Below are 15,242 nucleotides of genomic sequence, written 5' to 3'. Positions count from 1 at the left end.
CCACCTTCCCAGCACCTGCGGGATGCTGCAGGCACCCCCAGCACGGTGGGGACCCCAGCAGGGATGTGCACTTGGGACGCCCTGCTGCAACGCCAGGTCTCGGAGCGGGGGGCCCACAGCCCTCCCGGGGGTGGCCGGGCGATGTCCCTGCGTCCCCAGTGTCCCCAGGAGGCCACTGCCCCGTTCCCATGGCTCGCCCGGCAGGACGCTGACCCGCCTGCTGCCTCTCCCTGCCTGCCAGGACGCCAGCCCGGCCCTCGCCCGCGTCCCCGCCGGCCCCCCGCATCCCCACGGGACGGGCAGGGTGAGCACCGAGCCCCCGCGGCACCGTCCCCGTCCCCGAGGGCTCCTGCGGGGCTGGCAGTGGGGACAGCGCTGCCCCTTCAGCTGTGCCCCCCCGCGCCAGGGCCCCGCGGTGGATGCCCTCCCCCCCCCGGCCCGGCAGCAGTTCGACATGCTCTACAAGATCGAGGACGTGCCCCCCTGGTACCTCTGCATCCTGCTGGGCTTCCAGGTAGGGTGCCGGCCCCAGACTTCCCCCAGAGACACCCCCGGTCCCTGCTGAGCGTGTCGTCCCCCCCCCCCCCCCCCGCCATGTCCCCAGCATTACCTGACCTGCTTCAGCGGCACCATCGCCGTCCCCTTCCTGCTGGCCGAGAGCCTGTGCGTGGGCAAGGACCAGCTGACCGTCAGCTACCTCATCGGCACCATCTTCACCTGCGTCGGCATCACCACCCTCATCCAGACCACCGTGGGCATCAGGTAGGGGACGTCCCCGCCGCCGCCGGGACCCCGTCCCCGTGCCGCTGGGTGCAGGCGTCCCCTCTGGTCCCCAGGCTGCCCCTGTTCCAGGCGAGTGCGCTGGCCTTCCTCGTCCCCGCCAAGTCCATCCTGGCGCTGGAGAAGTGGCGGTGCCCGCCTGAAGGTAGGGCTGGATGGTGCTGCTGGGGGGGGGGGGGACACCGGCTCCTGGGGCTCCCCGGGGCTCACCTCACCCCTTCTCCATCCCCAGAGCAGATCTATGGCAACTGGACGCTGCCGCTCAACACCTCCCACATCTGGCAGCCCCGCATGCGAGAGGTACGGCCCGGCCCCCCCCATGCCCACCGCGGAGCCCGGGACCCCCCCTCACGTGTCGCCGTCCCCCCGCAGATCCAGGGGGCCATCGTGGTGTCCAGCCTGGTGGAGGTGGTGATCGGGCTGCTGGGGCTCCCCGGGGCGCTGCTCAGCTACATCGGGCCGCTGACCGTCACCCCCACCGTCGCCCTCATCGGCCTCTCCGTCTTCCAGGCCGCCGGCGAGCGGGCCGGCTCGCACTGGGGCATCGCGGCGCTGTAGGGCCGCGGGCACGGGACGTGGGCAGGTTTTGAGGGCCCTCGCACCAAGGCTGCGGGTGGCACCGGTGGCGTGCCGGAGGCCCTCAGGGAGCTCTGCTCTCCCCAGGTCCATCGTCCTCATCGTGCTGTTCGCCCAGTACCTGAGGAACGTCACCATCCGCCTGCCCGGGTACCGCTGGGGACGGGGCTTCGTCCTGCTGCGCGTGCAGATCTTCAAGATGTTCCCAGTAGGGGCAGGGGACCGGGGGGGGCTTTTGGGGAGCGATGCCGGGGGCGTCCCCATCCCCGTGCGACGCCCGGCCGCTGCCCGCAGATCATCCTGGCCATCATGGTGGTGTGGCTGCTCTGCTACCTGCTGACGCGCACCGGCGTCTTCCCCAGCAGCCCCGAGGAGTACGGCTACAAGGCCAGGACGGACGCGCGCGGGGAGATCCTCTCGGTGGCACCCTGGTTCCGTGTCCCCTACCCCTGTGAGTGCCAGCACATGTGGGTGCCCCACGGCCGTGCCATGGGGACGTGCATCCTTGGCAGGGTGCAGCGAGCAGGCGCAGCATCGCCGGGGGGCACGAGGGGTCCCCACCGGGAGCGGTGTCAGGTCCCCAGAGCGGCGGCGTGTCCCCTCGGCAGGTCAGTGGGGGCTGCCCACGGTGACCTCGGCGGCCGTGCTGGGCATGTTCAGCGCCACGCTGGCCGGCATCATCGAGTCCATCGGGGATTACTACTCCTGCGCGCGGCTGGCGGGAGCGCCCGCTCCCCCGGTGCATGCCATCAACAGGTACAGCCAGCGCCGCGGGGACAGGGACGGGGACCTTGCTCTGTGCCCCAGCAGGTGCCTTCTGCTTGCGCCTGGCTCCAAATCTGCACCCTTGGCCGCTTTGTGCCTTGGTTCCTGGTGGTACCGGGCCTCCTCCTCCTCCCACTACCATGTCCCAGCACCTCCGGGTACATCCCCACCACCCACCCCAGGGGACATCCCCTCCTGTTCATCCCCAGGGGCATTTTCACAGAGGGCATCTCCTGCATCATTGCCGGGCTGCTGGGAACCGGCAACGGCTCCACCTCCTCCAGCCCCAACATCGGCGTGCTGGGCATCACCAAGGTACCGCCCGGACCCTGCGTGGGTCCCCGGCTCGGCGCGGGGACAGCCGCGGCCACGCGCTGTCCCTGTCCCCGGGCAGGTGGGGAGCAGGAGGGTGATCCAGTACGGCGCCGGGATCATGATCGTCCTGGGGACCATCGGCAAGTTCACCGCGCTGTTCGCATCGCTGCCCGACCCCATCCTCGGCGGGATGTTCTGCACGCTGTTCGGTAACCGAACGCTAAAGCGGTGTCGGGCCGTTTCCCCGGGGACCTGGGCACTGCATGCGTCAGCCCAGCTTCAACCGAGGAGCCCAAGGGAGGCGAAGCCATGGATGGGAGTTGAGCTGCGCCGAGGGCGGCTGCTGGGTCGGGGAGAGCTTTGCCGGCTGTGCCGGTCCCGGCAGCGCGGAGCTCATCCCGCATCGCCCGCAGCCGTGCTCCCACCAGCACCCCGAAAGCAGACGCGGCCACGTCTCTGCTTGCAGGCATGATCACGGCCGTCGGCCTCTCCAACCTGCAGTTCGTCGACATGAATTCCTCCCGCAACCTCTTCGTGCTGGGCTTCGCCATGTTTTTCGGGCTGACGCTGCCCAACTACCTGGATTCCAATCCCAAGGCCATTAACACAGGTACTGCCCCCGGCTAAAAGCCCTTTGCTTGGTTTGCCACCAGCACAATCCTGGGTGAGGGTGCTTAGGGCGAGCAGGGCAAATCTCTTGGTCTGTGCATCCTAACGGCAGACCCTGCTCTGCACCCACCCACAGCGCCAAGCGCATTTATAGGGCAAAATGTAATTTACATGGGATGACAGCTCCAAGGTAGGATTTACACGGCTAATCTGAAAACTCAGTGAACCTCAAAGAGGTCGGGGAGAGCTTGCACTGGGCAGTGACACCTCGAAGCACCATTTGATCAACCTGGGTCACCACGTGCGAGATGCCCCCACCGCTCCCTGTGGTGCCCATGGCCCCGCTCAGCCCCTGCCCTCCCGCAGGCGTCCCCGAGCTGGACCAGATCCTGACGGTGCTGCTGACGACCGAGATGTTTGTGGGGGGCTCCATCGCCTTCATCCTGGACAACACCATCCCGGGTAACTAAAGCGGGCCGGGAGCCGGGGGGCTCGGTGCGGGCGTCCCGGGGTGCACAGCGGCTGTGCCTGCCCACAGGGACGCGCGAGGAGCGGGGACTGGTGCAGTGGAAGGCGGGCGCGCACGCCGACAGCACGTCCTCGGCCAGCCTGAAGAGCTACGACTTCCCCTTCGGGATGAGCGCGGTGCGGAGGTGCCGCTGGCTGCGGCACGTGCCCATCTGCCCGCTCTTCACCGGCTTCAGCTGGCGGCCGAGGAAAAGCCACGCGGCGGCCGAGGGCGCGCAGGACGGCGCCGACGGCCTCGTCGTCTGCACCAAGGTGTGAGCGGGACCCGGTGCGCCTCGGCCCCCGCTGCTGGAGGGCACGGGGTGGGGAAGAGCCGAGCCAAGCGCCTGCGGTCGCACCAGGCAGCATCGCTGGGGGGCTGCGAGCAGCCCCCATGGCCAGTCCAAGGCTTCTTTCGCTCGTCCTGAATGCGGGGCTGGGGGAATTTGGTTGCTTTTTGGGGTCATCACTGGCTTGGCTTTAGCTAAACCTAGCGTGCAGAGCCCATCCTGGGGGTCCTGCGGATGGCAGAGCTCCCCAGGCGCTGCCCTCAGCACCACCAGCCCCCGTGCTATTGCCCCAGCTCAGCCTCCTGCTGGCTTGAGACGTGATCAAAGCTTTGCTGAAGCCCGGCAGCTCTGGTCAGAGGCGCTGGGACCAGCCAGGGCCAAGGACTTCACACCACGGCCCCGGCTGCAGCAGGGCTGCACAGCGGATGCAGTCGGCTCAGTGCTGGGTACGGCGATCAGACCGCTCTATTTTAAGATTCTGCATTAAAAAACCTCCAAACCCACTTGCCCCAGAGGTGTTTTTGTTGTTTCCTGCGCCGTTCCCTCATCCCTTCTGCATTTTCAAGGCTTCAGAGGTGACCGCCCCGCAGGGGTGCTCACAGCAGGCTGCTGTCAGCGAGCTGCCGCCCGGACCCCAGCACAGGGCAACGAAATCGGGCACAAACTCTCAGCAGAGCCCCTGGTCAGACACCTGCACACACCAGTGCTGGCCCTCGAGCAGCCCTGGTGATCTCTGCAGCATGCCCAGGAGGCAGAGGACAGCCTCCCGGGCACAGCCCAGCCCAGCTTCTGGGCTCCGGTTGGGGGTTTAGCACCAAAACCCAGCGGTGAAGGCAGCGCTGGGCTACCCAGCCATGGCTACGGACCCAGGTGGGAGCTGAGCACCGCGACAGCCGCTCCCTCCCTCCCTACACAGAGCACAGGAAAATTCATAGGTGAAGGTAAGGGCAGTTTAATAAGTGAGTAAGTTTAAGTGAAGAGGGAAAGGGGGTAGAAAAACAAAAACAAAAGACAGGGAGACCCGAGCGATGCAAGCGCAATGACTCGCCACCTCCCAGGGGCATGCCGGTGCCCAGCTGGGCTTGGAGCAATGGAAGAACATCCCCGCCTTCCGCCCCGTCCCAGTTTTCAGGCTGAGGGCGATGCTACGTGGCGTGCAATATCCCTTGGCCAGCTGTCCTGGCTGAGTCCCCCGCCAGCGTCTTGCCCACGAGAGGTGTGGGTGTGGGCTGAGCGAGGCAAAGAGAAAGCCCTGGGACTCTGCGAGTAACAGCCTGAACGCCGTGCGTTATCAGCGTTGTTTGGGTCACAAACCCAAAGCACAGCGCTCCAGGGACTGCCCCGGAGTTAACTCCGCCCCAGCCAGACACAGCACAGGCAGCAAACCACTGGGACCCAGCGACTCCTAAAACGCAGCAGCCAGCCCCTTGCTCCTCACTGCGCGGGTTTCAGTCCGGGGCTGATGCTGAGGGCAAGGGATCGCTGCAAACACCTCGTTAGGAGATGAGCTCCTGGCTGAGGGCAGCCCCGTGGCACCTTCCCCTCTCTTACCTGTGGCCTCCAGGATCCCTGCAGACACTGTCGGTAAATTCAACTCTTTAACAAACCTTGCCATATTATGCAGTTGCCTGGGATGAAAACAAAGCACAAAAACCACAGCAAGCCCGGCTGGTTCTCACCACGCCGGCTCCCAGCTGAAGCATTCAGCCGCCACTCACCCCCAGCCAACTGCGCACGGGCTGAGAAGTCCCAGAGGAAGCTCAGGGACAAGGGCTGCAAAAGCAACCGCCGCCAGCTGTGCGGGGTGCTCGGGTGGGACCCCAGCTTCGGCTAAGACCAGCTGTAGCATGGCAGGGTGCTACCTCCTGACCCTCTGCATGCAGGAGCTTGAGATTAAAGTTTCCAGAATCAGGAGAAACACCAGGGCAGGTTTGTTACTTCTAGGAAGGCCAGCAGCTCTGGGAAAGCCAGGGGAGGGAACACCCAGCAGGGAAGCTGGGAGAAACTGGGTTGGATGCTGCAGAGCAGACAAAGGAGCTGGTCTGACTGAATTCCTCAGGAGAGCAGACTTTCCAGCTGGAGCAAGACTGGCAGCAAAGTGGTTATGTAGTAAGCTAACACCCGTGTAAAGGCAGGGCCTCGCTCTTCCTGTTCTACAGCACCGTGTGACTTCTGAAATGTTTCCATCGGGCTTACCCACAGCTTAAAGAAACAGAAGTTTATACGTACAAGCAGCAAGGCTGGGCAAAGTTCTGACACTGGAGTGGATCAGACCCCCACCTGAGGGCTGCTGGAGGCGACCCGTGTGGCCACCCCACAGCTCACTCACCCCTTCCTGCAGCTCTGTGGGGTTTACGCAGGCAGAACAGCCACTGAGAGCACCGCGGCTCCAGCAGCTGCCGTGCCAAAGCCTCCGAAAGCATGCGTCAGGCAGCAGTTTTATATAGTGCCATCAGCTGCTAACTAGGACTTCCTGTGCTGCCAGAAACAGGGGGGCTGAACTAGGATTAGCAGCGGTGAGAGCGAGGGAAACTACGGCCAGGCCAAGGCACAGCAGTCAGAGGACAGCAAAGAGCAGCCAGAGCCCGAGCTCAGATCACCTGGGGCCATCCTGTCACAGGCAGCCTTACGGGCGCCGTCTCTGTGCGCAGCAGCACGCCATCCCTTCCCTCTTCACCGTGCCGAATGCGACCCCACATGAGATGCGTATTCACGAGACAGCCACCAAATCGTTTCTACTATTATTTATTTTTTTAAATATTTTTGAAAAAATATAATTTTTTTACAATATTTTCAACTTAAACACTATTCACACTGAACACGTATGGCAGCTTAACCTACCCAAATATGAAGTTTAAGAAGCCAAAACTGTTCTAGCTTTATTAAAAGAAAAAAAAAAAAGTCATTGTGCTGTAGACTATTGTGTAGTGATGATTAAACAAAGCAAGGGAAAAAAGCACCACTCAAATCACTAATGCTAGGGTTTCTCGGTTAAATCCAGCTATAATAAAGTTGTACACTAAAAGTTACATAGGCAGTGCTATGTATGGATCTGGGTTCTTGGAAGAAATTGTGATGAAACTCACATGTCCTTTAACATAATTAGGAAGTGAAACATCTCTAACATGATAACACACTGCAGTACAGGGAATTCCTTCCGATCACTGGGGCGTTAGTTCAGTAGCTGAGATCTACGACTCTGTACAGGTCTGTAAAATTTCTGTTAAAGCTCACGCTGCTTAAAAGAAGCATGAATTCTTTTTCAAGGGGAAAAGAGTAACGTTAGTAACAATACTGATAGTTCAAAGGAAAGTTAGCTAATTTGCATAACAATCAGGTAACCTTGCTTTCATTTTAAAGTTAAGGCATTATCAGGTGCAAACTAGCACCAGTTAACACATCTTTAGTTAAAAACAGACCATCCAAAGCAAATTGCAAGTCCTATTTAAAAAGACAGAGTCTGCAGAAGGTTTTATGACTGTGGTACTTTGTCTCAACTTGACTGGTGCTTCCTACCTCACTGTCTCCTTTGCAGAGAGCCAGGGTCCAATTATGTTTCCATTAAACTTTTGACAGATTTACTTAGTAACAGTCTCAGCACTTTTATTGAGCATGCAAGACTAACAAAACTTTGGCAATGCATAAGTGTAACACAGTGACAAGAAGAGAGAGCTTTTACAATTAAATCTTCTAATACTGGCTTCACAGTGTGGAAATTGTGCTACATCCACCAAAAGAGGGCCCAGTCTACTCAAATATTTAAGTACTTCACCCCAGGAACAAACTCCTTTGCGTTTGGATTCAGATTACTCTTGACCTGAGGAAGGGAAAAACAGAACTCCTGTTGAATCGTTATCTTCATCCTCCACTTCCAAACCGACGGCATTAGGAACGTTTAGAGAACATTCAGAGTTACAGTCAGGCACACAACACTGTTCCTGAACACGCCAAGATCTCTGTGCTCATTAGAAAAGCCCACTCTGTGCCAGTACCTGATCCTCCACCAGCACCACCTGGACGTCAGAGGAGGGCTCAATGAATGGGAAAGAAACAAGAAAACCACAGGCATGCACCAGAGCCCGCAACTTCGGTGAATGCTGAAATAGCTTTTTCTGTAGTTAAGCTGTTAAACGTGCCACGAGGCTTTTAGATCTTGCTTATTTAAGCAAGAAGAGACTTGCCCCAGGAACTTAAGCCACTTCTGGGAATTTAACATGTATGAGCACTGCATAGTTTAATTTCCATGTCTGTGACTACTCTGTCCTCCCACTTGGCAAGCAGCTGCTCTGCAACGATCTGCAGTTAAAGGTCCAAAATGAGCTATTTCTCATTAAAAAAGAAATGGAGGGTCAGGCTTTTATGCTCTTGGGTCTAAGCTGCTTAAGCTTGGGAAGGTTTGTGTGTTTGCATCTGAATTTCACAGCAGCGTGTGATAGGACTGTGTGCTTCTTGTGCTACCTACATCAGCAACTCCGCATCGCCATTAGGGAAAAACGCGTGCCCACTGCCCTTTCCTTTCAGTTCAGCTCTAGACTACGGAGCCACACAGCAAGAATGGAGGGAAATCATCAGTCTAGCTGCTTCCCTCTTCCTTAGAATTTCTATAGAGTTCTGCTGTGGTACACGTGGTCCACATCAGACCTTGGAATGATTTGTACCTACCTAAGTGTTGACAGATGCTGAATTAAACTTTTACAGTCCTCCCATGGCACCTCGCAGCCAGCACGCTCCACTCACCACCTTCCTTTCACAACATAGCACGCATACCCAAACCCACTTGAATTTATGCCATGGCCTAGGAAAGGCACCACAGGGTTATGGAAGAAAGCCACTGAGTAGGTCCTGCCACCTGAGGAAGCACACCTTACTCAGCTGTTCCACGCTTCCCCCTCCACCACAGCCACACGGGGCTTAAGAGTCCCCGGCCCACACGTAAAAGACTTTCTGCCATTAACAGCAACAAAAATCAACCCTGGATAAAGAGACGTGAAGTTATAGGAATATAATGATGAGAAAATGAATTTACCACCAGATCCTCCAGTGATGAGCTGTCACTGATAACAAGGTCATTGAACTGGTCCTGGATTTGATCCATTGTTTGTGGGAGATCACGGGCTGGAATAAACCATTCGTGCTCCTCCTCTTCTTCCAGCATCTCCTGGAAACAGCGCTCAATAAACTCTTCTTCCCACAACTCCTCTTCGATCTACAGAACAAGAAGAAACTTCTTTATCAACAAAGCTATTGAAAACCCGTGTCTTTGAGATCTCTGTACCCAAAACTGACCGTCCTTCTAGGTACGCCGCGGGACGTCTGGCAGAACACCGTGCCTGTGCTGCAGGAAGGCAGGCAGCTCTGATCTTTTCATGTCAGAAAGCGTGTTGTCTCAGGAACCCGCAGCTGGAAGGGGACGGCAGCCCTGGCCGTTCACTTTGCACACTTACCACGGAGAGCTTGTTAACGAGCACGAGCGGCAGAATGCCGGTTCCACGGGGAAATGCCAGCTGTGCCAGCTAGCCTGGCCTGAGCCCGCTGGGAGCGCGAGGAAGGGAACCAGGGGCAACACACGCGGCCTGCGGCACGCTCCGCAAAGTGTCCTGCAAGGCTCTTGAGGGGGAAAAAAATGACTGCCTGTCACTGGGAGCAGGGAACAGGCAGCGTCTCCTACGGTTGTGTGTTCACACGGCGCAGTTCTAAGGAACTCCACATGATGTTGGCAGGCACGAGGAATGCTGACCTGCAGTCCTAAAAGCGGGGTAAATCAACTCAGGCAGAACTGACAGGCACAGCAAAGATTAAAGGGAAGTTTTGTTTGGTTGTTCAGTAAACGAGCTTTGGAGGGTGTTGATCCTGACAAATTCCCCGTGTCCTGTATCACGGTACTCCAGAGAGGAAAGCAGGGAAATAAAAGCTGATGCAAATGACTTGCCAGACACAAAGGAAAAAAAATTAGAACCGATTTAAAGTTCGTTCAATGGAAGCTTAAACAAGTTTTCCTATTTATCCTTTACTCTGAAATCAAACACGCACTCAACCCTGAGGTGGAAATCAAGTAGCATACCAGAAGGTAGTGTCAGAGCTCAGGATTCCCATAAAATCTTGATCCCCCGTGCCTCGGGTCAAACACATGCAGCAGCTTGCTTAGTGCTCAAGAGGCACAGCTCCTGGGGCGCTGGGACTCATTACGGGCTGCTCTAAGGGACTGCCCAGACAATTCAAACCCCGCACGAGACGCTGACTTATTAATTCCCCAGTAAAGCACCCCAGAGAGGGCAGCAGTCTCCAATCGATCTCCTCGTGCAGATCCTCCATCCTGCGTGTGGGCAGAAGGAAGCCGTGGGCACACAGCCACCAGCTGGAGTTACAGCGGGGGCTGCCTGACTCCAGGGTTTCGTTACACGGCTGCATACCTACAGGTGCTTCCAACAGCAGTCCCAGACGCAGGAAATGGTGTTTAATTCCCCAAATGTCTCAAAAAACACCGTCCACTTGGATTCTCCAGCCCGTTTAACTTGCTCAGATTCCCCCTGAGGGAAGTGCCTCCAGCACCAAGAGGAGAGGCCGTCACACGGCAGCTGCCCGCCTACGACCATTTTCCTCTCCTCCCCTGCCCGTCCCGCTCCCCCAGCACCGAGCCCGTACCTGAGGAGCAATTTACCCAGAGCACAACCCCAGCTCACTCCCCAGGTACCTCACACCCTGTGGGCTAATTACAGAGCCGTCCCCGAGGAGGAGAAACCCACCAAACAGGAAGCGACACCGAGGCCATCCTGGCACACGCACCAGAGGCCTTTCTGTAAGCAGCCCGAATTTCAGCTTAGCTTGGCACCCCCGAGGGCTGCAGTCACGCCACAAGGGCTGCCTCAGAGCCCGCGGTGTGTTCGTACTGCAGCGGGGCACAGAGAAAGCAGCAACGTGAGTGCAAAGACCAAGTACTGATGGAGAAAAGGGCACTGGAAAGAGGCGGGCTGCTCCCAGCCTCCAGCACAGCCAGCTGTGCCCAGGCCTAAGGGGGAAGCTGGAGTTAAAGCTTCCACCCAGGCAGCCTGCCAACACCAGCTCCGAGTTAGGAAGCATTGAGCAACCCGAACAGGACCGTCACCCCACAGCTACGTCCTCCAACTCCCTTGTGAGCAACAGCCCCGCTGGCGAGGCAGGCGTGCACCTGAGCTTAGCCAGCCCCGAACTGCAGCTGGCGTGTCTGCACACGCAGAACCCGAGCAGCTCAGCAGCCTCGCAAGACCAGTCCTTTCCAAGTGCCACCTCAGCTCTGCCAGCTACATTTCTTCCTCCCTCCTGCAGCAGCAGGCACTCAATGGATGCGTTTGAACATCCCACACCTCCCGTGTTTTTCACCAGGATTACAGAACAGAAGTATTTATTGCTGAAGAAAACGCTATCAGCCCGTTGCCCCGAACTACTCCAGCAAGCCCGTCTAAAAACCCCACCACAGGGCTCCCGGCCTCGCTCCCCAGGCACCGCTCCCGGCAGCTGGAGCACGGGAACAGCGCAAGGCATCCGCCGAGGGCAACAACTTGCCTGCCTGTTGAACTCCTCTTCGTTCTCCATCCACATGTACTCCGCAAAGGGATTGTCATCTTCGTGAGAGTGACCATTGATAATCACATCTTCGCTGATGATGCTGGGGCTAGTGCTGCTGCGACTTGGATCTTTCATGGCTGCGTCTCGGATCTGAAGCCTACAATTAAGAAACGCAGTAATTAAAGACGTGCGGATTCGCTCATCGCCCTGCTTCTGCATAAACCCAGCCCAGGGGAAGGCTGCACCTCCGCGCCAGGGCTCCAGGTAGCTTTCCCGTGGCGGCAGCAGCGCGTCAATAACACCCAGAACGAGGAGCGCTGCGATCGCAACGAGGGGCAGCACCAGAAGCGCCGTGTCCATTGTATGCAGATTCAGGTGACTTTGCCAAATTAAATCTCACCAAATCAGCAAATGCCAAGCGCCGAGGCCAAATAAAAGTGTCAGAGAACTTGGAAATCACGCATGCTTGCGAGTAAGAGAATATTTAAGGTGACATTCGAGAAACAAAAGGAGAATTTGTTTTCTGAAAAGAATTCTAAAGCTTTCATCTGAGTTTTACCCAACTCCCCTGGAAACCAGCTGCCCGGTGTCTGCACTGCTTAGGAGACAGCGAGCAACACCTCCGGGGGGTTTCCAAAGATATCCGTGGCACAGGGAACTCCAGTGCAACTTCCAGAGTCCCCAAATTTGGTTACAGGAGAGATTCTGTGATCGCACGAACCAATTTGCACGCAGTTTCACTGCCCAGAAAGCTTGCAAGCTCTCACAGGCAGAAACCAGTACGTGCTGATTCCTCGCAGAGCCGATTTGGCGTAACAGTTCTTACAGCTCCTTCATTAGCAAAAGCCCCGATTGAGAAGCTTCAGGTAAAGGCGGCGTTAGGAACTGGAAGACAGTACATGCTTGCCTCTCGTCCCACTTCATTAACGTGGCCTGAGTCACGTCTGGAGAGCGCTCAGCATTTCTGCGTGTCCGCAGTCCGTGACAGCGCAGCGGCCCGAGCCCGGGGAACGAAGGCAGAGCTGGGAGGAGTGTTTTGTTCCACCTACCCATGACTAAAAGCAGGACAAAACCCAAATTTAGACTTTTTTTAAAAACAAACCAACCAACCAACTATACTGCAGCCCTTCCATCAGAGTTCAGAGACAGCTGCGGTTCTGTCCCCAACCCCTTCCTTGTGCTGCAGGAGCCGATCCTATTGTTCTTCCTACATCGTGCTTCAGCACGCCTATAAATACTGCGAAAGCTGAGTATTTTTAGATACCGATATGGCAGCGTCGAGCATCCTGACAACAGCATGAAAGAATTTAAATCACAGTAATTCATCTTGAACGCTTTCATAACCCTTTGGTGTATTCTCACATGGGGGCTGCGATGACCTACAGGTTCACCCCGTAGCTCAGCTTCTGGATGCAGCCACGATCGTTCCGTAACCAGGCTGTGACTGGTGACAATTCCCAGTTCAGGACCAAACAGCGTGCTAAGAACGCGCCATCAGCGCAGCACCGAGGAAAAAATAGTTTTATTTTATTCTCAAGTCAACGTCTTAACTAGTCGTCTGCGTATCAGAAGTGATTTATTGGGAGAAGCAGCTACCAAAGTACAGCCCTGGTTGCTGCTCCAGCGCCAGGGCTTACCCCGCTGAAATACAAGGGGAGCGGGAGCTGCCGCCAGCCCTATCCAGGGAATTACGGCAAGATTTACCCCACAATTTGTTCTTGGTAACACCAGGTCAGAGACCCACCACATCCAAACGATCAATTAAGAAAAGCACAACGAAAAAGGAACTCGCCTGCCCGGCTCTGTTCTAGGTTTCTAAGTCAAAGGCAAGCCCAAGTCCGGAAGCCAGTTGAGCTCCCCAGGAAGTACAACGAACGAGACCAGAAGCTGGGGTGTTCTAGCAACAGCAAACAAGTTCTTTTTGATGTTCTCTCAAAACAAACTTCCAAAGCATTTCTGGCAGCGTTTAGCGTAAGGCAGGAAAAGACGGTGCATTTAACACAGCTCCAGCTTGAAGCTGTTACAAGCAACCTCGGCTGCTCACAAACAGTACGGACTAAAAGAAAAAGAGCTCAGTTTAAAAGCCCATGCATTTTTTTCACTAGCACATCGTTTCACCTTTTTTTTTCTGAAGTGCATCTTGATACTAATATTCCCCTGGATTTTATGCACACCAGCAACGTCTACTACAGGTGAAAAGCTGCGTTAGCAGCATAAGGTACTCGGGGCAAATTCCGGGGAGCTTCCACAACAAAAGTTCTGAAACACTGAAGTAGGACTCTTTGGTTTCAGAGAGGGGAAAAGAAGCACAGCGTTTCTTGCTTGGACTGAAACGACTTTTTCCATTACTGCTCAAGGATGAGCATCCAAGGCCTCAACGTGAACGCCTGCAGTTTATCTGATGACGCCCTACGTCTGATCTGTTTTTATAGGAAAACATGTGAGCGCTCATCCCGCGTTAACAGCCAGGAAGCCCCAGGCCAGTGCCCAGACAGGGCGCTCCTTGTAATTTGATTTTCTGCAAGTCACAATAAAATGCTCTGCGTGGAGCTTTCCATTTCACCGTTTCAAGATACGAATCGGTTGGCCTTCTGTGCTCGAAAGAGGATGAGAACAGGCTCATCTGTTCGCTAGTATTAGATGCAGGCAGCTCTGAGGAGAAGAGCCAAATGCCGCTCCAGCCTTCCAACAAGGCACGATCTGAGAAGGCTGTTGTAGAAAACAAGACACGGTGGCAGGCAACACCACAGTCGTGAGTAGGAATACGTTTTCCATCTGGGAATTGGTGGAGAGCAGAGGATCTCAAAGCTCCTGACACTAAGACGAGGAAAAACAGCATTAGGAGTGCTGGGAAATAGAGAAGATGGAGAACTCTGCCACAGCCAAATGATGCAAGACTCAGCCCCAAGCTGTTGTGGGATAGGGCGGGGGGGAAGATGCAGAAAGAATGGTGTAAGCGCATAAGGAAAGGCTGAAAAAAAGCAGGACTTTTGTCTGGGGAGCTAACAGAATTCAGAAATTAAACATGCAATAACAGCACTCGTGGTTGACTGTGTGTGCTCTGCAGGCAGCGCAGAGCTTACGATGCCAAAGCACCTCTGAGGCCCTGGATTTGTTTCTCAGGAGTGGTGCTGCGCTTGTAGCCGCAGCGAGCCCCACACCAGTCACTGTTAGAGCTCAAGGGTTTGTGATAGAACATCTAGCCTCGAAAACACCACCCGCGAGATAATTTTATCCAACACCTACTTCCGAAAAGCAGGTCGGCGGGTCTGGTTCCGCAGAGCAAGCCCCAGGTCCTCGGCCTTGAGGAAACAAAAACACAGGGGGTGTTTGTGAACGCGCCACAGCACGGGGGGTGCTGGTGAACACACCACGCGTGCAGGACGAGGCAGGACGAGGAGCAGGACAGGGAGCAGGACAGGGAGCATCCCGGCGGGCACCCCGCGGGGCCGGGAGCGGCGGCAGGGCGCTCGCTACCCCTGCGGTGAGGGAGGGCCGGGGACCGGGACCGGGACCGCGCTGCGTGACGGGGAGAGGGCGCCTGAAGCGGGCTTTTAAGGCCTCAAAAAGGAGGCCCGGGGGAGCGGAGGCACCGGGCGGGGGCCGCCTCAGGGCTGGGGGGCTCGGCCCTCAGCCCGCCCCCCCCCCCCGCGCCGTGCCGGGCTTTGTTCGCCCACAAGGGGCCGCCCCGCGGGGGGGGCCGGATCCCGTCAGGCCCCGCTCCCCCGCCCCCCCGCCGGCAGGACCCGGATGAACGCCGCAGACAATGGGGCCGCCGCCGCGGGCCGCCCCGCTCCCGCCGCCGGGGGGCGCCGCGCACAGGGGAGGAGGGGACGGACCGGGCCGGGCCGGGCCGGG

General features: G+C 57.1%; 2 protein-coding genes across 4 annotated transcripts in view; one reads left to right on the top strand and one right to left on the bottom strand.

The window, feature by feature from the left end:
* SLC23A1 (solute carrier family 23 member 1) overlaps positions 1-4,333 on the top strand; it is a 4,406-nt gene extending 73 nt beyond the window's left edge. Inside the window, exons 2-15 of one of the 3 annotated variants that reach the window (XM_035338383.1) lie at positions 242-304; positions 407-514; positions 605-762; positions 837-925; positions 1,013-1,080; positions 1,153-1,334; positions 1,444-1,564; positions 1,651-1,807; positions 1,965-2,112; positions 2,331-2,436; positions 2,516-2,645; positions 2,903-3,046; positions 3,412-3,507; positions 3,584-4,333. In XM_035338383.1, the coding sequence (XP_035194274.1) occupies positions 242-304; positions 407-514; positions 605-762; positions 837-925; positions 1,013-1,080; positions 1,153-1,334; positions 1,444-1,564; positions 1,651-1,807; positions 1,965-2,112; positions 2,331-2,436; positions 2,516-2,645; positions 2,903-3,046; positions 3,412-3,507; positions 3,584-3,831 (1,818 nt within the window). In that variant the 3' untranslated portion in view covers positions 3,832-4,333. Of the gene's footprint in view, positions 1-6; positions 305-406; positions 515-604; positions 763-836; positions 926-1,012; positions 1,081-1,152; positions 1,335-1,443; positions 1,565-1,650; positions 1,808-1,964; positions 2,113-2,330; positions 2,437-2,515; positions 2,646-2,902; positions 3,047-3,411; positions 3,508-3,583 lie in introns of those variants that run through there. The other 2 variants (XM_035338382.1, XM_035338385.1) reach the window with 2 other exon arrangements.
* Positions 4,334-6,574: 2,241 nt separating this feature from the next.
* PAIP2 (poly(A) binding protein interacting protein 2) overlaps positions 6,575-15,242 on the bottom strand; it is a 9,270-nt gene continuing 602 nt past the window's right edge. Inside the window, exons 2-6 of the mRNA XM_035338388.1 lie at positions 14,614-14,686; positions 14,445-14,456; positions 11,382-11,538; positions 8,869-9,048; positions 6,575-7,659 (exon numbers count right to left, since the gene is read on the bottom strand). Coding sequence (XP_035194279.1) covers positions 7,594-7,659; positions 8,869-9,048; positions 11,382-11,519 — 384 coding nt within the window. The 5' untranslated portion in view covers positions 11,520-11,538; positions 14,445-14,456; positions 14,614-14,686 and the 3' untranslated portion in view covers positions 6,575-7,593. The remainder of the gene's footprint in view (positions 7,660-8,868; positions 9,049-11,381; positions 11,539-14,444; positions 14,457-14,613; positions 14,687-15,242) is intronic.

The sequence above is a fragment of the Oxyura jamaicensis genome, chromosome 13 (assembly GCF_011077185.1).
Source record: "Oxyura jamaicensis isolate SHBP4307 breed ruddy duck chromosome 13, BPBGC_Ojam_1.0, whole genome shotgun sequence".
Lineage (NCBI taxonomy): Eukaryota > Metazoa > Chordata > Aves > Anseriformes > Anatidae > Oxyura > Oxyura jamaicensis.
This window is presented reverse-complemented; position numbering and strand designations above follow the sequence as displayed.